At 39.1% G+C, this 13,235-nt stretch overlaps 1 protein-coding gene across 2 annotated transcripts in view; it reads right to left on the bottom strand.

The window, feature by feature from the left end:
- Nucleotides 1-13,235, bottom strand: part of pxk (PX domain containing serine/threonine kinase) — a 37,419-nt gene that overhangs the window by 13,869 nt on the left and 10,315 nt on the right. For both annotated transcript variants that reach the window (XM_088337587.1, XM_088337589.1), the window contains exons 5-16: nt 12,642-12,719; nt 12,485-12,558; nt 9,047-9,121; nt 8,850-8,954; nt 4,565-4,666; nt 4,322-4,483; nt 3,161-3,278; nt 3,002-3,080; nt 2,853-2,901; nt 1,545-1,622; nt 1,298-1,384; nt 1,159-1,225 (exon numbers count right to left, since the gene is read on the bottom strand). In XM_088337587.1, coding sequence (XP_088193713.1) covers nt 1,159-1,225; nt 1,298-1,384; nt 1,545-1,622; nt 2,853-2,901; nt 3,002-3,080; nt 3,161-3,278; nt 4,322-4,483; nt 4,565-4,666; nt 8,850-8,954; nt 9,047-9,121; nt 12,485-12,558; nt 12,642-12,719 — 1,074 coding nt within the window. The remainder of the gene's footprint in view (nt 1-1,158; nt 1,226-1,297; nt 1,385-1,544; nt 1,623-2,852; nt 2,902-3,001; nt 3,081-3,160; nt 3,279-4,321; nt 4,484-4,564; nt 4,667-8,849; nt 8,955-9,046; nt 9,122-12,484; nt 12,559-12,641; nt 12,720-13,235) is intronic.

Raw genomic sequence — 13,235 nt, 5'->3', positions numbered from 1 at the left:
CTACACAAGTAATACATTTTCCATCTCATGGTTAATTGAAGAACTTTTTTTTTCAAATGACAAAGTTTCATTTGCATAAATAAAGTTGCAAGAAAACACTGACAAAAACTTCTTGTGAGACACCAGTAAATCAATGAGAATACTGGGTTACGCTCAAACAGACAAGTAGTCTTCCTCAACAATGGGATGCTTGGAAGTTGCACAGCTTGGACATGCCATTTAAAAAAAAAAGATGGTACAGGAACCGTAGTATAGGTACAGTGGGACCTCGCTACTTCGCGCTTCGACGGTTCGCGGATTCAGAGCTTCGCGGGCCTAAAAAATAATAATAATTAAATAAAATAATTTTAAAAAGATATATATATATATATATTTATTTTTATTTATTTATTTATTTTTTAAGCATTTTTGAAGGGGCGTCGCTACTTCATGGTTCCATGTTCGCAGGTTCAGAGCTTCGCAGGTCTAAAAAATAATAATAATAGAATAAAATAATTAAAACATTTTTTATTATTATTTATTAATTTTAGGCATTTTTTAAGGTGCGCCGCTACTTTGCGGATTTTCACTTATCGCGGGTGGTTTTGGTCCCCATTAACCGCGGTAACCGAGGTCCCACTGTATACGGTTGGGAGCTCCAAGTATTAGCACAAACAGTATTTAACTTTTGAAACAGTCAATTTATTTTGTATTTCAATGCAATATATTTTAGAAGAGGCCTTTTGTTTGCCACTTCGTAAATAGATGCCTTTCTAAAGGGACACTCAATGTCTATACTTTTTCTTTAAGGAAATCGGATAAGTTGGCTTTGTTTTTAATAGTAGATACTTGCAAAGGAGACTTTGTTATTTTGACTAATATTGTGCAGTGCTTGTTGTTCTGACTATTATGATCTGTTTACATCATTGTCACTATCGGCCAATGATGTTGCTATTCTACGATTACTATACCCTTTAGGGCAAATCTGCTTTTCTAACCTAGGAGATTCAATAAAAAACAAAGGGCTTAGGGGAGGGCCTTTAAAACAGGTTGGAATTTCGTATCTGAAAGTTCACTCCCCTGTTCCCTTTGCAAGTCCATGATCCATAGATGTTTCTCCTTATTTGAGTGACTACTAATCATTAAACTTATCAAAAACTTTCTACAAACTGAAGTTACCAGAGTTGTTGTTGTTTTGAACAGAGACGGCATCGTCCTCGTATTCACACGTAGACTGCTTGCACTTCTGCAAAGGAGCCACACATTTAAGTTAGTAGGATGTGCCTTTGTGTTTTGTGCTTCAAAGCTGCTGTCGTACCTTCCTGGCCAAGATTTTCCTCCTCTTTTTTTCCTCCTCGGAGCCATGATGGGAACGTGCCCTGCTCAGCCGCTTGTGCTGGTGCAGCTTTGACAAAAACAAAACAAAGACAACTAATGGCTCGATTGCAATGAAATCTGGCTAGCTACACTAGAGCAGAGTGCCCAAATGTAGTTTTGCTGGGAATAACAACATGAGGGTGAAAAGGTTGTGGGACACAGACAGAGAAGTTCAGAAGACAGCTCACTAATTTCTGCTCCTCCTGCAGATGTTTCTCCACACTCTCTTTGGATGCTTTCAGGGCTTCCTTCAGCCTACTCGGAATCTGGATGGTTACCAAAATAGCTTACATCAGGGGAATCAAACTCGTCTTAGGTTAGGGGCCATATTGTCCATAAGAACACTCTCACAGGGACCAGTAAGCTAATGAAATAAAAAGTGAGTTAACTGTAGGGCTGGGGATATTTCGGAGGACCATAACTAAATTATGATTGTACTTCAGGGTTTAATATTTGATTATGAAACGATTATTGAGGGGGTTTTTTTTTGGCTCCACTAAGTTTTAATCTCTCGTAACGTTGATCAACTGCATATTGGTAAAAAAAATAAAAAAATAAAAAAAAAATTATTTTCAAACACAAATTTAAGTGCAAACAATTTAAATGATTAAATCGAGGTCTTTCTGCTTTTTATTTGTCCTTTTTTTTATTTTAAGAAAACGTTTACCCGAATTTAGAAACTTTGCTGTTACATATTATTATTAGTATTATGGAAAGGAGTTAAAGATACTCCTAAATCGAGTTTTTTATTAAATTAGGCACAGAATGTGTAGTGTTTTGACCCACAATTGTAGAGAATATTCCATGCGCGGAGGACTTGAAATCTAATTTGACACATCTGGCTTGTTTGCTGTAGAGCCGTGATGTCATTAAAGAAACAAAACACTTTCAAAATGGCAAATCCCATTAACACAACATGTGAGGCTAGCTCTGAAAAAGACAGCAATTGTAGTGAACAGCAATTTCATACCGCTCAGTTCTGTTTGGATGTAGACGATTGCGGCTTTTTTCATCGCATGTGTCGCTGTTGGTATAATTTTAGCCATTTGCTCCCGGTTAGCGCTCGTTGGCTGCCCACCATTTGTTGTTTGCCCACCGTTTGTTGTTTGTCCCGCAAGCCTGACATTAACACCCGTTTTGCTGTTTCCCTTGGATTTTTCCCGGCCACCTACGCCTGGATAGCTGTAGCCGCTTTTTTTTCATTGTTGGTTCGCGGTTAACCTGGCTGCTCACCGCATTTGTTGAACTGCTAGCCTAGCCTTAGAGCCGTCTTTTCCGTGTTCCTTGGTATGTTTATTCCCAGCTGGCTTCACGTTTGTTGCCAGAGCTGTTGCTGCTTTTTGTTGCTGGCTTCATTACAAGTAAAATAACAACTGTCCGGTGGGACTGATTAAATCAGTTGGTGGGCCTGATTCAACCCGCAGGCCGTACATTTGACAGCCCCGTTTTACGTAATGCTTAACGGACTTAAAACGCACATAAAAAAAGGATTTTACCCTGATCTGCACTTTTTCGGAGTGCTGTAGCGGAACATCACTGAACAGCCTACAACAAGAGAGACAGGAGAAAGGTTACCGCCCACGACACACAATCTGAAGAGATTTTATTTTTCCTCCTTGTTTGAGGACATTAGGAAAAAACTCACGGTGTTTGAATGAGCTGTGACACAGTTGGCATCCCTGACTTGCAGGCCTCTGTGGACAAGATGGACTGCAACACCGACACTAATCACAAAAATATACAATCCTGAGAAGGGACGCGCAATGATAGCACATACAAAACTTATATGCAGGCGTGAACTCACCCACAGCGGTGTAAGGGACATCGGGATAGTTGTCCACGGGGACGCCATCAGGCGGTCGACCATAAGTGATCTCGTAAAGTAAATGGCCAAAGCAGAAGACATCCATGCTTTCAATCGTCTAGATAGACATACATATTTATACAAATTGGTTTGTGTAGGCTATAACCCTTATTGCAGTGGACACTGAGAACAAGAGCGGCCACACTAAAAATACAACAATTTTGTCTTGAACTTAATCAACAAATGAGCAGAACTTAAATATGAGGTTGGTAAATGCCACCAATGGGGAACCAAGCTTGAGTTTCATTAAATATTAAAAACTTGTTTTCGGACAAGTGCATCACATATATTGATTACACCTCAATTCTCAAACCTTGACGGTCTGTAGTCCATTTTTTATCTTTTTTAGTGCAACTGTTTCTTTTCGTACCTACAGACAGCCAAAGGGGGTGCTTTAAAGCCCTGCATATTCCCTTATTGCATGCACAGTTCGAGAAATAGTGTCCAAGATGGTAATTCTTAACACCAATGGTCCATGAATGTGTATAAATTCTGTCTCACCACAAGTTTGCTTCCTACGGCATCTTTTTGTGTGAACACAAGGATTTAGGGTGACAAGATGCGCTGGTGGTTATATGGGACTCCATTATTACATTTGTAACTTTCTTTTAGAATACCAAATATAACAGAGTGAATATGTAAGAAAAAAGAGAAACTCTGCTGATAAACTAACCATTCCAACGTGCACGAAATCCGTATTGAACATTGTTGGGAGTAAACCATACGTTATAGGTTGTAAGATTTGGTCTGAGCATGTGCGAAAGGCTCACTGTAATTCTGATTGCACATTAGTGTCATTAATGGAGCAGCTGGGAACATATGCTATACTCCTAACAACATTTAATGTGGTTTAAGTGCACTATCTAATGAAGGAACGTATCGAGTGCAACAAACAGAGAAAGATTATCAGGTGTATTTGAACATGATGTTTTTTCTATTTACGTTTGGCGGTCCAGATTATTAAAGCGTAATTGGCGCACAGGCCTTAGTTTTCTCACGCCCAAAATAGTGAAAACAATGCCTCGGCCCTTCCTTGCTGTGCAAATACAGCCCGTCAAATACTGTCCTGTCCTGAAGTGTGAGAAAATTGCTCATACGCACGTTAATCTTCCTAAAATGAGTGACAAGAGGTCGCAGTGCCGACGGAACTCCCAGTATGCCGTTCTCTACGTCAGTCAAGCGGCACACGCCATTCTCCAGCATCACGTTGGAGGACTGTAGATGCCCAAAGAAAAGGCCGCCTTTGTGTAGGAGACGGAGGCCCTGAACACACACAAACATTTGGAAAATAGGCTCGTGTACAAGTGAGTTTTTGTGTGTCTGCCAATGCATGTGCAGGTGTACCTCAAGGATCTGTCGGCCGTAGAGTTTGATGTGTGACAGTTCGAGAGGGTGAAGCTTTTTGGGGTTGCCGTACTTCTTCAAGTAGTTCTCTTTTGGTTTCATCTGATTCACAAAACATGAACAAGCGCGTCACATGCCGTCTAAAAATATGTAGCACACTCAACCTTGTGGCATATGGTGCGATAATTTGAGCCTCCCCCCATCTTTATATAAATGTTTAATGGTAATGCAGTCTGCACACCTTTAATATGAATACCTCTTAGCTAATTAGTCAGGGCAGGATCGAATTTTGGAAACCATCCACTCGCAAACATGGCCACAATAACAGTGTGTACGGTTAATTTTATATATATTACACACCTCTTAGTTTCCATCTGGAGTATTGAAAATGTGTTTTTTGAACGTCAGTGTACATAGGTATGCACTCCCATAGAAAGTGGAGATTAGAGGGAGGGAGAAAGAAAGTTTGAGCCTGATGTAGATCTGCCCTGCAATATAACTGGCTAGCTACTTCCGGGTTGTGACCACAGCTTATATGCACATACAGACGCTCGACTTACGAAAAACGGTACATACAAACATTTTTTCGGGATGCTGAGAAATATCCAGACATTGCTGTAATTTAGATTTTGTGCACCTCTTTCCGAGAATAGGACAGACCTGTAGTGCTTATTTCCGCCGCTACCCGCATGTGGCGCTGTGACAGATCACCCAGCATCCACCCGGAAGAAAGAAAATCCACTTCCTCTTCCTAGTTCGTGTGTAAACATTCTAGACTGTGTCTCCAGCACGCTAAAAACGTTGAAATTTTTATTGTTTAGTATCTCGCGCATTTCTTCAATATGGTTGGTGTAAAATGTAAAGGAGAAGTCAGCAGTTTATTTTGAATTGAAAGTAGAATAAGAAAGCTTGATGCGGTTGAGAAATGGTCAGAACGTTTTTTTTCGGCCACTTTTTACCATGGAGGAGGACCTCTTGAAGCGCATCATCCAAAAGTAAGTTACACTTAACATTATCTTCATAGAGCATATTATTTTATAAAATGTTAATTTTTTTCGTACAAAAAAACTCATGTCCTGTTGATTGGTGTAGTGCATAAGTGGTGCCATTGTATAAGGGTAAAGGTGATAAGTATGAATGTAGCAATTCGAGAGGTATCAGTTTTGTTGTCTGTAAGCTGTATGGAAGAGTCTTGATTAAGAGAGTGAAAGAAAGAACGAATGAGGTGGTGATGGAGGAGCAGAGTGGTTTCAGGAAAGGAAGAGGATGTGTGGATCAAGTGTTTGCAGTACGACAGGTGTGTGAGAAATATTTTGCAAAAGGTAAAGATGTTTACTTGGCTTTCATGGACTTGGAAAAGGCGTATGACAGAGTTGATAGAGAAGCGTTATGGCAAGTGAGGGTGATGTATGGAGTGGGTGGAAAGTTGTTGGAAGCATTGAAGAGTTTTTATATGAACAGCAGAGGAGCATGTGTAAGAGTAGGGAGTGAGACAAGTGAGTGGTTCCCTGTGTTGAGTGGTGTGAGACAGGGGTGTGTGATGTCGCCATGGCTGTTTAATGTGTACATGGATGGTGTGGTGAGAGGTGAATGCAAGAGTATTTGGCAGAGGTGTAAGAGATGATGGACAACAGTGGAACAGTGTGGCAGGTAAGTCAGTTGTTGTTTGCAGATGACACAGCGCTTGTGGCTGATTCTGAGGAAACATTGAGAAGGTTGGTAACGGAGTTTGGAAGAGTATGTGATAGGCGAAAGTTATGTGTTGATGTTGGGAGGAGTAAGGTGATGAAGTGTTCACGTGATGGAGTGGGCATGACGTTAGAAATCAGGTTACATAAACAGGTGCTGGAAGAATTTGAAAGCTTTAGGTACTTGGGTTGTGATGTGGCTGCAGTTGGTGAAATGGAGTGCGAGGTTTTGCACAGAGTGAATCAAGGAAGCAAGGTTTTGGGTGCCCTGAGGAGAGTGATGAACAACAAGAGTATGAGTATGGATGTTAAGAGGGGACTGTATGAGAGTGTGATTGTGCCGACTGTGTTGTGTGGTGCAGAGACTTGAAGCCTGAACGCAGAGTTAAGAAGGAAATTGAATGTTTTTAAGATGAAGTGTTTGAGGACTATGTTAGGAGTGACAAGATTGGATAGATTGAGAAATGAAATTGTGAGAGACAGAACTGGAGTAGTCGTGGAACTGAGCAAGCGTGTTGATAAGAGAGTACTCGGTTGGTTTGGACACATGGAGAGGATGGATGAGGAGCGAATGTTGAAGAGGATCTACAGAGCAGAAGTCAATGGAAGGAGACCAAGAGGAAGGCCGCGATTGACGTGGATGGATGGTGTTATGAGTGCACTGCAGGAAAGAGGTCTAAATATAATGGAAGCTAGAGCTCCTGTTGGTGATAGAAAGGAGTGGAGAGGAGTTGTAAAAGGATAGTGGGATTGTGGACGCATTCTTAAGGATGGGCTGGGCACCCGTATGATGCTGCAGGGGTAAACCAGTGAAAGCTGACGGGCCCTGCTGTTGAACAAAAGAATGTGTTGTGTCATCCTAACCCTATTTACATGGCCGCTTTCCGGTGTCCCATTTCATCTGGAGGGACGAAATCATGACCAACTTAGGTGCCGAGGTGCCTAACTTGTTTGGGTGTTTGGGCAATTGGTCCAAAAAATGTTTTTTTGAGTTTTTTTGCTATTTTTTCCCTTTTATTTTCTTTGTTATTGTATGTGTTTGTCTTAATGTCGGTCACCCCTCTTGAGGGATATGACCAAGGTAGATAGATAAATAGATAGACAAAACAATACAGGTTACTTATACAAGCCTTAAACATACTTAAATAAACCTTAAACATACAAAATATAGCACTGAGACAACTTACGAACAAATTCAACTTACAATCGTCGAAACCTATATCATTCCTAAGTAGGGCAGCATCTGTATACACATCACAGACTATAATTGTCAACATATTAGCTACTTCCATTAATCAATCTCTTAATTTTATGCAATTAATTCGTGAAATGTTTGATTTGAATTTTAACACAAACAAGGGGTGGGCAGGAGTCAGGGCAGAGCTGTTTAACTCAAGTTTAAAGGGCAGTGGATACAGCTTGCTCATAACATTCGGCGAGTTTCTTCATTTGAGTTAAGTGTTATAAACATGTTTCATCTGCTTGACCATGGTTACAAAACACAACTCGACAGTTTCTTCTTCTTTTATATCATAAGTCGCAGTAGCCTGACTTGGATGGTGGCTCCTACTTTCAGCAACGAAGGTACAGATAAAATGTAATGTTTCAATATTTTCAAAAACCCTTTTCAAAAACCTTAATATTAAAAGTTCTATTCACGTTCAAAAAGTAACACACATTCACTCTTATATTTAGTCCCTCATTTACTTATCATTTGCTGTACTATGATAATTGTTTTTATTTAATAAATAAGTTACTGGGTTTTAGATATAATACAAGGCTAAAAAATGGATTTAAGTTCATTGACAAATGTTCTACATAAATATTTTCCAGCGTCACATCCGGTTCTGCTAGTTAAGCATAAAAAAAGACTCAGGCAACGGCTGACAGGACTCTAGCAAGTCCAATTTATCTCCCTCCGGGTTGAAGGCAATGCCGTGATTTTCTAAAATAGTAATATGAAACAAATATATCTTGTTATAGTTTAGACAGATGTGAAGTTTATGCACTTTATTTTCAAAAACCTATATGCACATGGTCACAATACATTTTACTGAAGGAATTAAAGCTCCAATTAGACATCCACTGTGGTCACAGTTCTTCATTGGTGGATATCAATGGCGCTACAGTATTTATTATGGATTTAATTTTTTGGTTATTCATTTTTAATGTTTTTTCGTTGTATGAAAATAAAATAAAGCCATTTGAAACAGTTGAATGTTTTTATCTGAGCTTTTTTTGAAGACAACGTGATGTGGCCTAACCTCACCCTGAATCTACCTCTGGCGGGCCCCAAGTAAGTTGAGTTTGAGACCCCATCTTTACAAAAATGTGTGACATTACATACTGTAATTAAAACTTTTATTAGCAAAGACATGCACACAACTATACTGTAAGTTCTGCTAAAATAAATTAAATTGGTAAGCACCCAGAGCCAGTGAACTCAAAACTAATTAGCTCACGTCCACTTTACTCACCAGACAAGATCTGACCTTTTTCCAACAATGCATAAATATTATGCCTAACAAAGCGAAAGAATTAACAACAACAGATTTAACAATGCATTCAGGAATACTGGGAATTGTGAAACACCTTACTTTACAGATATGGTCTCGCAGGGAGCCAGCCTCGATAAACGGCCTGATGAGAAGAGTTGAAGACTCATTGGTGCTGGAGAACAACAGTGGGCACAAGTATGGACTCTGGAGAGAAGAGAAAACTGCAGTTAGTAGCAAAGTTTTAAATGGAAAGGAGTGAATTCGTAATCCTTGACATTTGTATGAGACATACGCACAGTAAGGCTGCTGAGAATCTTCATGGTGGACTGCAGGTCTTTGTCAGATATGAATTTGTCAGGGCCCAAGTCCACCTACAAGCACATAAACATTTTACAGATGCTTGATTCTCATCAATAAAATTCAGCTAATTTACATAATTTGATGTTTTTATGCGCAATGTATGATTTATAGTTTTTGTGTGTGTTTTCACCGCAAAACACAATAGGTCTGTCCATGGAAAGCAATATTTGGTGCAACGGGGCTTCTACGGCATTAAATTATACTCAAAAGGATATTACAGCCTTAACATTGTTGCTAGCAAAGCGATGTTTATTACTGCATTGGAAATCTGCAAGGTTCCTTTTCCTTTTCTCTGTGGCTCAAGGACATCTTCTTTCTGAAACTTGAAAATATGAAGTACACTTTGACAGGGTTTACCACACAATTTTTCCAAAAGTGGCTTCCCCCAATCATTTACTTCAAAAGCTTGAAGCTGTTGCCCTCCTAGGCGTGTGCTAATGATGTTCTTTTATATTTTATTTTTTGTTATGTGTGTCGATTTTTGAGTACACACACACACACACACAGCCACATAGTCAACCACGTTAAGTTGAGCGGAGGTAGGGCAGGAGGGAAAGGAGTGTTTGTGTTTATTTGTTTGTGTATGTATCCTATGCTGTCATTTGACAACCCTACACTCGGGATTTTTGTGATGTCCAAATGTTTTGCATATGCACTTGTTGAATAAAAAGTACAATATATGTTCAATTGTAATTGTATATCCTGCTGTAATAAAAAACAAACAAACTTTACAACATGTACTTGTTTGAAACTTAAAAACCAAAACGTACATGTATCACAATCGTTGCAGTGGTTTAATGACGCACAAACACTTGGTATACTAAGAACTTAGTAAATACTTGTCTGAAGTCAAGATTTTTTGCTGTCTCAATTAAAAAAAAAAAAAGATTATTATATGTTCTTGATTCTGTGGCGCCCCTAAGGCATATATTTCGACCTAAGAAGCATACACCTTGGTTTACTGAAGAAACCAGGTCACTCAAATAAGGTTGCAGAAAACTTGAACGAAAATGGCCTACTACAAAGCTGGAGGTCTTCCGACTGGCCTCGTGTGACAGCTTGCTGAAATATAAAGTAGCTCTTGCCTCAGCTAAAGCATCGTTTTTCTCTAAGATTATTGTTAAACATAAGAATAATCCGAAATTTTTTGTTTGACACAATGGCGAAACTTACCAGACAACAACTTAGCCCAAATAGTTCTACTTATTCTGCTAATGATATTATGGAATTTTTTAATAAAAAGATTCAACTACCGTAAATTCCGGACTATAAGCTGCTACTTTTTACCGAAACTTTCAACCCTGCAGCTTATTCAGTGATGCGGCCAATTTATGTAATTTTTCTGACTCACTCTACTGAGACAGCCCTGGCTAAAGTAACCAATGATCTCCTTTTAGCAATAAATTCCAGTGCCTCATCGATGTTACTGCTGCTGGATCTCAGCGCTGCTTTTGATACTGTCGACCACAACATATTGTCTGGAATGCATTGGTATCTCAGGAACTGTACTCTCATGGTTTAGGTCCTGCCTGTCAGACATGATGCAATGTGTTAACTATGGCAATCTGACCTCTAAACAATCTAATGTCCCCTGTGGTGTTCCTCAAGGCTCTGCTCTTGGCCCCCTTCTTTTTAGTATTTATATGATCCCGCTTTGTGACATTATCCGCAAGTATAATATTAGTTTCCATTGCTATGCAGATGACACTCAACTGTATGTGCCACTGGAGACAACTGGACAGTTAAGTTGTAGAAATCTGGAGGCTTGCATTACTGAGATTCAAAGATGGATGTCACTTAATTTTTTGCGCCTTAACCCAGAGAAAGACTGAAATGTTGATTATTGGTTCAGCTCACTGTCGGGAGTCGTTTTCAAACACTACGGAACTTAGACAAATCTAATATCACCCATAGTGACTCGGTCAAAAATCTAGGTGATATATTTGATCCTAATCGGTAGTTTCAGTCACACGTGAAAATATGACTAGAATAGCTTTCTACCACCTCCGTAATATTGTGAAGATTCGTTCGATGCTGTCCCAATCAGATGCAGAGGTTTTAATTCATGTGTTTATTACTTCTCGGCTTTATTAGTGTAATGTATTGCTTTCTGGTCTCCCGATGTCTAGCATCAAAAGTTTGCAGCTGGTTCAGAATGCAGCAGCTAGACTTTTGACTAAGACCAAAAAGTTTGAGCATATTGCTATTGTATTGGCCAACTTGCACTGGCTGCCAGTCCACTTAAGATGTGACTTTAAGGTTCTCTTATTAACATATAAATGTTTGCATGGACTTGCACCCTCTTATCTCTCTGATTTGATTTCCCCCTATGTTTCTGCACGGAGTCTGCGCTCGGAAAATGCCAGTCTACTGGTGACTCAGAGAGCCAAGAAGTCTGCAGGCTTGAGAGCGTTCTCCATCCGGGCTCCGGTGCTATGGAATGCCCTGCCTCCGGAGATAAGATCTGCAACCTCAAATCAAGGCTTAAGACACACGTCTATTCCAAAGCTTATGATTGATGCCCACATCATATTCTGTATTGTCCTGTCTTTTTCCGACTGCCTGCCTGGTTGTGATACGAAGGAGAAGGACGATTTGAGAGGAGTCAGCGGACCAGCGTTTGACCTGAAGCATGTGAACGACTGCATGGACCAGCTGGCAGAGATGGGAAAATGCATCGTGGCCGTCTTCCTGGACTAGTTTACAGGCTGGGGACGTCGCTGCTGTGGTGCACTTTCCGGAAAAATGTTTAACATGTTACCTAGTGTTTACTATGTTTGTGTACTGTAATACTAAATGTAATTCACCCTGGTCATCCTGAAAGGGGGATACCACTTGTGAGGTCCCTTCTCAAGGTTTTTCTTTTTCCTCACGCTGAGGTTTTTGAGTTTATCCTTGCCCGCATGTTGGTTTAAGATCAGGTAATTGTGTAATTGTAATCCTGTGCAGTTCTTTGAGACATTTTTGTGATTAAGGGCTATATAAATAAATTTGACTTGACATTTCTCAACTTGCAAGTATTTATGCATTTTTATATAAAAATTTGTTTATTTTTTGCTTATTTGTTAAATCAATAGTTTTTTTTAATGAATGAAGGTTAACCACTATGAAGAACTAAATAATACCCACTGTCCCTTTGAACAAATGAAATAGATAATTTTAGGGGTTTTGCGCTTATAGCATTTCCATTCATTGTAATACAAAAAGATGTTTTGAAATGTATATTTGAGTAGGAAATAAACATGTGTCACAAGGCAAGGCTGTATTAGTATAATTATAGTTCAAATGTTTTTTTTTTAAATTACACTGTATGTTCTTACAGAACATCATTGTATAGTACGTAGCCGTCCTTCAAACAAAAAAACGAGTATTACCCAGCTTAGCAGGTATGGTTCCTTAGTTTGTTCTTTGTTTTTGACCAAAAAGTATTTCTTCCTTATTCTCCAGCCTTAGTAAAAGAAAAAATATTAATATTTAGGTGCTGCTACCAAGCCTGACAAACAATTTGCGATGACAGCGGCAGTCATGTACCAATATCTCGGAGTGGCTCCACCACCACCCATTTAGGATCCGAGCGGAAGAACATAGAGACTTGCTGAAGGGCGATTTCTGAAATGACAAATACAAAATAAGTTCAGCGTACATTTACTGTTTGTTGAAAAAATTACCAATTTTTGGAAGTAAAGAAAAAAACAACTAAAAAAACAAACTAAAAAACTCATGAGACTGACAAATATATTGCTCTCTGTGGACATGTTCTGCTCCACCATTTTTGTTTAAAACATCCATTGCTTAAAGGGACATGGTTTATTTTTTAGTTTGTCCAAGCGATAAAAGATAACAATAATTAAATTAGAAAAAAAATATTGAATTTAATAATACGCAAAAATACATGAAGTATCATATAAAAATGTATTTTTTTTAATTCTCGTATGTTGAGAAATTTGTATCTTTACATAACACGAGGCTCATCTAAAAAGAGTTAACAAAAAACAAAAACCTTGCGAAAGGCTGCGCAAAAAAATGAAGACAAATTTAGAGTCACTTTTATTCTCCGCAGTCTGTATTCTTACTTGTGCTTTTTAGCACTCATTTTTGGTTGAACTACACAATAAAATGGCATCT

This window comes from Urocampus carinirostris, chromosome 6 (assembly GCF_059441175.1).
Source record: "Urocampus carinirostris isolate Australia breed hairy pipefish chromosome 6, RoL_Ucar_1.0, whole genome shotgun sequence".
NCBI lineage: Eukaryota > Metazoa > Chordata > Actinopteri > Syngnathiformes > Syngnathidae > Urocampus > Urocampus carinirostris.
Note: the sequence above shows the minus strand (reverse complement) of the source record. Positions and strands in the feature narration are given on the sequence as shown.